This window comes from Montipora capricornis, chromosome 9, assembly GCF_036669925.1.
Source record: "Montipora capricornis isolate CH-2021 chromosome 9, ASM3666992v2, whole genome shotgun sequence".
Lineage (NCBI taxonomy): Eukaryota > Metazoa > Cnidaria > Anthozoa > Scleractinia > Acroporidae > Montipora > Montipora capricornis.
This window is the reverse complement of record NC_090891.1, coordinates 19,001,319-19,008,818: the sequence shown is the minus strand read 5'-3', so window position 1 is coordinate 19,008,818 and position 7,500 is coordinate 19,001,319. Positions and strand designations below refer to the sequence as shown.

The following is a 7,500-nucleotide window of genomic DNA, read 5'->3' as shown; positions in this document are numbered from 1 at the left end:
TATTATAACTATTCTGCTACAGAATCTTACCTTTTACTTCTATGATCTTAGTTACTGCACATCAAATGAAATTTGTTTTATAGGAAACGCTCGACGGTTTAGGGCCAACGCTTAATTGAACAATACAGCGGGAACGTGGCAATAATTTTAAAGCTATCAAAAAATCACAGTTCATTTCATGGATTCTTGACATAAATCTTACAAGAAATCTGCAATGCGCGCAGTTAGCAAGAGCAAGAATCGAGACGAGTAGTGGTTACAAGCAATATTTACGAACAAGAGGGACAAATGCGGTTAGAAAAATCATTTTTCTAACCGCATTTGTCCCTGACAAACAAGAGAATGAATATCCTGCCGGCACCAAAAATAAAATGAAACATCCTATTCAAGAGCATGAAAGTCTAGCAAAATCCTTCTCTGACCATCAGCTCAAGATTGTCGACTAGGTTTTTCCTGGAATTGTTTTCCTGGGCCCGGTTGTTCGAAAGCCGATTAACGCTAATCCCCGATTACAAGTTAACCGAGGTTTTTTTCTCGCTTCTATAAAATGTTTTTCAAGGCTAGTCTCAAGCTAAAGGTAAAGAAAAGTCTTAGTCAAACCGGAGGAATAATAAGGTTTTCGAAGATTCTTTATTGGTTATTAATTAAACTCAAATCAGTCAAAGTTTACGTTAATCCAGGATTAGGTTTATCGGGCTTGGAGCAAAATAGGGCCCTGGACAGTATTTTATGAAACTCCCCACCGTTCATAAGTTATCATACGATCACCAGCTTACGACCCATAAGAATTTGTTCTCCGCTAATGTCAGTGAACGCTACCCATGGTTTTCAACCGACTTACGACTTGATTGAAAAAGCTGCTCAACCAAACCAACCAAACACGTTTGGTCCAAATAGAACACGATGCTAGTTATATTTTGTTATTGACCTGTTGAGCCATAATCACACAACAGCGGAAGCGAAAGCCATTAGTCGACTGTTTCGTCAAGCGGTGTCGTTGAAGCATGTCGAACAACTATTGTTACACCCCCAACTCGTGACTCCCTGCTAATTGTAATTCGTAACGTGAGAAGTCTCTAAAAGGCCATAAAAGTGGCTTAACTAAAATTGTGAACTGGTACCAGTAGTTAAACTAAGTTGCCGTTTTCTCCATTTTGCTTTACGATTATTTAATTTCCTTTCCAATGGACTCATCTTTGGGGTAATTAAGAAAGCAATTTAAAAAAAGTGCATTTGAAAGAATGTAATTTTCCAGCCCTTACGACAATTTTGGACTTCTTGGATAGAGTGCCTAAAGAAAGGTTTATTCTACTGCGCCCTTTAGTCAAGTTATGCAAGCCACGCCAGACTAATACAACGTTACGGTCAACAGTGAGGTCCATTTTGAGTATCATGGATGTATATATCTTGCAAATCACGGCGGTGCAAGTATCGGGTTTTGGGACTGGAGTCGATTCTCTTCTTCTAATTATTAATAATAAAGTTAACCATTGCACGTTCACGTCCGTTCAGAAAAAAAAAATATTCATTTCGGTCAAAAGTGCCTTCCAGCAGCTGGAGCCAAGTGTTTTCCCACAAAGTAAGTCAATTACTTGATGTTATCAAATGTTAAAGTACTAAAATAGAGCGGACTACACGGGAGAATAGGAGATTCCTGACTTTTCGAGTTTTAAGTTGAAACTAGCAAGTTGTTTTCCAGTTAGCAAGGAAACTTGATGAAAAAGACCCGAATCGGTCACTTTGTCTTCCCAAACGGATATTTGCGATGGAGCTTAGAACTAGTACGCCACAACGAGATCCCTAAATTTTGTGTTTATATCAAAACGGAAAAATGTTCGCACAAAGAATCTAACACTAGACTGTAAACGATCGGAATTAAGCCAACTGGATTAAGTTGAAGCTAAATATTTATGAAAAGTAATTAAAGTTCAGTCCGAGCTCAGTAGCCTATCGCAATTCCTTTCTGTTAACTCAATTAACTGACCCGAAGATTCAAATGACCGGCCCTTCTAACTGGTTGGAACTACGTTTTGCTAGGTAAGTGCCGGCAGTCATCCATGCAAGAGAGCCGTGAGGCAAAGTTAGGCAGAAATGATTTTCAGTGTCGCGCGATACTGTACAACTTGGGTCCAACTTGCATTGGTTCGAGCCACTTTTATTAAAATCTTGCGAACTAAGCCTTTCAAGACGTGGTGGTGGCTCTGAGATGAAATCTTTTCACCATCACTAATTAATCAAGTACTTAACAAATGTCAACTCGTCGGCCTTCGAATAGCAGAATAATAAAAGAATAATCGGGAGGAATTCCTTGTTTGTAACTGTACAACTGTTTGTGTTTGTAGCTACAGAATTGTGTATCATCCTCTTGAACGTAATTTCAAACATTTTCTCCTCACAGCAGGGATTTAGTTCGAGATATGGTGATATACATTGCTGTCATAACTGCCTTGCTGCAAATCTGCCTTCCTATTGGAGCCTCAGGTCAGCTGTCAGGATTTTTCAACTCGCTATGTTAGAATCTATAACCCACTGTGTCGTGAGAAGCATTGTATTTATTTAATAGTTGTCTTTTAGATATGTTTGACTGTATCTTCTTATGTCTAAAGAGAAGTAATTTAATGAGCTTAGTAGTCTGTTTACAATATAGCCTTCTGCAGTTGAGTTGATGTCTCTTGTAATGAGTGCCACTGATTTCTTCTCTAGGGAGGCGGTGTGGCCGAATGTTTATTGGCATCGCGGGCTTTACAATCCGTAACTCATGGGTTTAAGTTCCCCCTCTGACCACCAAATGGAATCGTTTTACTGTAGTCTCTTCCTAAAAATTGAGGCCCATGTCTTGGAAATAGCTGGCTTCTAAGCCTCCTTGCCAGCAGCAAATTACTTTCAAAGAAATCTTAAATTTGTAATGTTTCTTTGAGTTATTTGCACTGTCCGCAATTAAAGCTACATGCCGTGGTAAATACATTGACAATTATTCCACGAGAACAGATATGGAATGATTTAACAATCAACGAGGCTCGTAGCGTCGAGATACTTTTAATCATCCTAAATCCAGCAAACTCATCCCATGTCCAAAAAGCTATTCCAAGGTCCTGCTGATTTCATTAAAAAAGAAAAAAAAACATCTACTTAGCGGGTGATTTCACGACCGCTATCTGGAGGGCATGCCTTGCTGATGCCTGATGGCCGATATCCTAAGGCCGCTTAGCCAATCAAACTTCTGAAAATGTGTTATCTCGTGCTCCAGTTTTTAATAATCATTTATATGCACTTAGTAACGCCGTTAGATAAATGGGTGTTTTCCTTGGTTTTTGATTATCTGACATTCAAATAGTAATGCAATGAGAGATCGAGTAGCATTACGGACGACGTGTGGACCAGCTGGCTAAATTCCAAGCTGAATGTTTCCTGGTTTAAATCTTCCAGGTGACTTCACCGTAACCTTGGTTGTGTTTGCTGGCCGTCCTGACCCAAAATGGACGATTCTGTCGACTGATCCAAGTTACAGGGTAATAGCTGCAGAATTACAGAAAGCGAAAATGGCCAAGCTTACCTACCAACCTAAAGAAATGCCAGCACGGTTGGGCTACAAGGGATTCCTAATTCAAGATACAATGAAGGAGAAATTGGATCTAATTGTTGGCCCAAACACAGTGCCTCTCCAGCAACTTCTACTAAAGACCATGCCAAAGGGCAACATACCAGCAGCCACACTGAAGAGCGTTTCGAAGGAGATCAAGAAAGGAAAGGTCTCTGCAGATCTGCAAGTCACAAAACGCTTTGCACCCGACTATTTTCCAAGTCGGTGGAATGGCAACCGACGTAGATTGTTAAGAAACAATTGCTACAACTACGCAAATGACAGAGCCACTAATACCTTCGCACAACCGGGGAGAGGGTCTGCCTTTAGACGAGGCCTAATTAATAGGGCAAATTTGAATCGGTATATTTTGGCGATTAACGCAGCAACGGTGCAAGCTGCTGCAGTACGTGATGGTTTGCAAGTCGTGAACGTCCCTCCAGCTCCCCAAGGTCCCTTTGTTCAAAACCGCATGCCTAGAGTCCCTACAGGATCACGTCACCTGGTGGCTTTAGTTGTTGACCCAGGTTAGTAAACAAATCGAATATTCTCATTTGATGTTATTAACTGGAAAAGAGATTACGTGGAACAGAAAATCCGACACGTAGAGTGACATCTTACTGTCAGAGTAACAGACATGTAGACAAGTATACAATGTTCAGCCACTAGATAGTAAGACACACCAATAAAGACTCACAGAGAGGAGCAAACTGATTTCCATGCTTGATTTGGTCAAAAAATTCATCATTATGACGTCAAAGCTAGCGATTTTTATATATCCTCTAATTTTTCTTTCATTCCCAAATCTCTCGTGTACCTTAAGACAGTACATACGCTTAGAGCAATTCTTTCCTCTTATTCCAGTGACAGTACCGTTCCGTTCAATTGTTCTGTCTTTTCGGTTAGGTATTGATTACCACTGGTACCGCCTCGATAGCGACGGCAAATGGTCTCATAAACCCGGCTTAACCCGTGTGGTAAAATATGATAACGTCGCCAGAGACATCACTGATCCAAGGAATGCCAACATAGGCAACTATCAATTTGTTTGTTTCATGTCCACTGATAAGCACGGAAATGCTGTTACCATTATCTGAAACCATCATTTTACTCTGTATTGCATTACAGTATAGCAGTTAGAGCTAAAGCCAATGAAAGTGCAATTAAATTAATTCATGAGAAATTATCTTTTCCCTGTTGTAATCTTATCAATGACAATAAAAGGCTGTTTACGCTTCTCTTAACTGTAACTATTTGCTCTTTGCATGAGATAGACGTTTTTTTAGTGAATGAGAAAGGCAAACTGGAAAAAAGAAATCAAGAGTGCTCGTAAGATCTAAGGTTCGACTCCCGATAGGAGCACTCGGAATTTCTTTTCTCCGAGTATGACTGTCTCATTCACCGAAAAAAATACACCATTCTCATTTATTCACCAGACTTGAAATATTCCATGACATTCATTTCCATTTCCATTATGACCATCCAGCTGAGTGTAGCCCTGAAGAGGGCCATATGAGAAGACTTTGATTGACGTTTTGACAACCTGGGCTGAAGTCATCATCAGAGTCCAGTAAAACATGGATGCCGAAACTTTCTATCATGTTCAAAGCTTATAGGAGTGATTCTTCGGAGCCGTCTAAAATAAGGGCTCTGTCATCCTCATATTGGCTCAATTTTACCTCCTTTAAAGGTATACCACGAATTTCTTTCTTTTAGCGAATAGCGTCCGCTAGTATTTCTACTGAAAGAGTAAAAAAATACAGTAACAAGGGACAGCCTTGTCCAACTTCTCTTTTAAGGTATCAGCCACCGTTAAAAAGTGCAATTTTACAAAATTTGAGATTTTGTAATGATAGGATAGAGCTCTTCAAAAGCCCTTTTTGAAAAAAAAGTTTATAAAAAATTTTTTGTTTCCGTGCAAAGTTATTGGGCGCAAAAGTTTTTTTCCATGTTAGTTACAATCTCGTTCCCAGAGTTTTCGTTGCCCTTGACCAGGGGTCGGAAAACGAGAGCTCTGGAGGCAACCATTTTGAAATAACCGAATTCTGGTGATTCTGCCCATCCGGTTTCACTACGCCGTCTCCCTCTATGGCGCATGGCTAAAATGGTCGCTCCCAGAGCTCTTGTTTTCCGACCGCTGGTCAAGGGGAACGAAGACTCTGGGAACGGTATTGTTTAGTCTGATATTAATTACCCGTTGACAAGTGTTGTTATACAGGATTGATCTGTATGTCAACATACCATGAAACAAGTCACAGGATATCCAATTATCATTGTAAATCACGCGATAGATTAGCATCTTTCATGTGGCTGATTTCTTCATATCATCATCATTATCATCATACTTTATTTAAACTTCGGATTTTAGAGTAGCTTATGCCTTGCATACGGCTGGCGCGCGGGAAATTTGAATTGACCAATCAGCATTCAGCGGGCGGGAAAAATTTTAGTGTCCTGACGTCAAGTTAACAACTCAGGAAAGGCACTGAAATCAAACCTCTTTTCTCACTGGAAATTGCATTAAATATGCACAAAAAGGGACTTGCAGTTTGAAAAACCATATCAGATTGTAAAAAGTGAAAAATATGAAAAATTTTGTGCCTCCAAGCTGTTAATTTGGCGCCAAAAATGGACCGCTGGCGTTCGGCATGGCACCTCGCTCGTAGTTCGTCGAGTGTCGTCAGGTAGGCCAATAGTTGTGTTATTTTGAACAAGATATGCTTTTCCTCGCCAAATTAAACCGGGAATTCGCAAGTTAATTACTAGTAGAGGCCACAGTAACTTACTCACTGTCTTCAGTTTTGTTAATTGCGAAGAGAAAGGCTATTATCGTGTCGTTTCGGTAGGACAGCTAAGTTTTGACTGCCGCTCGTACTGCGGGCGCAGCTGCCGTATGCAAGGTGCAGCTAATATCTCCGAGCATTTACCCACCCAACCATTAGCCTGCGAACAGGCTCCCAGCGAGGTAGGAAAAAAAAAATTCGGCGAGCGAGTGGGAGTCGGAGCGTCGTGACTCCGCCAGCGAAGCGAGTGGGACGCGGGGGAGCTCCCCTGCGCACTCCCTCCTCACCAGACCGCTCTCGGCTCGTCTCGCTCACCCTAGACTACACTCGGCTATCTCGCCCTAAACCCAACCGAACCGGGAGCCTGTTCGCAGGCTACCCAACCATGAGAATATAGACTCAAAGACTAGACCACAACACCGGGGAATACTTAATACTGCCACAGTGCCAAAAACAGGACGATGTTTGAATACAAGACAGGCAAACCTATACCTATAGTAAAAGAGAGGCCATTTAGTAATAGAACACTGTAGGAATCAATCTCGTTCCCAGAGCTTCGTTCCCCTTGACCAGAGGTCGGAAAACGAGAGCATTTTGAAATAACAAAGGAAAGAACCGAGTTCTGCATATCCGGTTTCACTGCGCAGTGCGCAGTCTGCATCTATGGTATCTATGGCGCATGCCTGACATGGATGCTTCCAGAGCTCTCGTTTTCCGACCGCTGGTCAAGGGGAACGAAGCTCTGGGAACGAGATTGTGTAGGAATGAATTATTATTATTGGAAGCCGCTTGGCTGAATACTTAAAGGCGTTGAAATCAGGAGTTCCCTTATTCAAGCATAGATTTACATCATATTTTAATTTTTACATTTTCTCCTTTTATTTATTTATTTAGCTTCGCCTAACTACAATCTTTGTACATGAATACATAAAATATATATATATATATATTAGGCAGGGAGACCACTACAGTATACCCAATTACAGTGGATCCCTCATTAATTAAAACATAACTTTAGTTCAAGTAGAGAAGATACGCCAAAATGCTCAGAAGTGTTTTATCGCGTCTCTAAATACCTCAAGTTTCAACAAAAATAATCCAATGCATAAAATTAAACTATTGTATATTTTTCAGTAC

The 7,500-nt window shown here is 40.8% G+C and overlaps 2 protein-coding genes and 1 long non-coding RNA gene across 4 annotated transcripts in view; 1 reads left to right on the top strand and 2 right to left on the bottom strand.

The window, feature by feature from the left end:
- Nucleotides 1-4,824, top strand: part of LOC138015353 (uncharacterized) — a 5,507-nt gene extending 683 nt beyond the window's left edge. Inside the window, exons 2-4 of one of the 2 annotated variants that reach the window (XM_068862361.1) lie at nucleotides 2,402-2,481; nucleotides 3,427-4,107; nucleotides 4,487-4,824. In XM_068862361.1, the coding sequence (XP_068718462.1) occupies nucleotides 2,418-2,481; nucleotides 3,427-4,107; nucleotides 4,487-4,677 (936 nt within the window). In that variant the 5' untranslated portion in view covers nucleotides 2,402-2,417 and the 3' untranslated portion in view covers nucleotides 4,678-4,824. Of the gene's footprint in view, nucleotides 1-2,398; nucleotides 2,482-3,426; nucleotides 4,108-4,486 lie in introns of both variants that reach the window. The other variant, XM_068862360.1, reaches the window with a different exon arrangement.
- Nucleotides 1-7,500, bottom strand: part of LOC138015417 (pancreatic lipase-related protein 2-like) — a 274,790-nt gene that overhangs the window by 65,186 nt on the left and 202,104 nt on the right. The gene's annotated exons all lie outside the window — the stretch shown is intronic.
- LOC138015355 (uncharacterized) overlaps nucleotides 4,962-7,500 on the bottom strand; it is an 8,361-nt gene continuing 5,822 nt past the window's right edge. Inside the window, exon 3 of the long non-coding RNA XR_011125541.1 lies at nucleotides 4,962-5,321. This is a non-coding gene — a long non-coding RNA (uncharacterized lncRNA). The remainder of the gene's footprint in view (nucleotides 5,322-7,500) is intronic.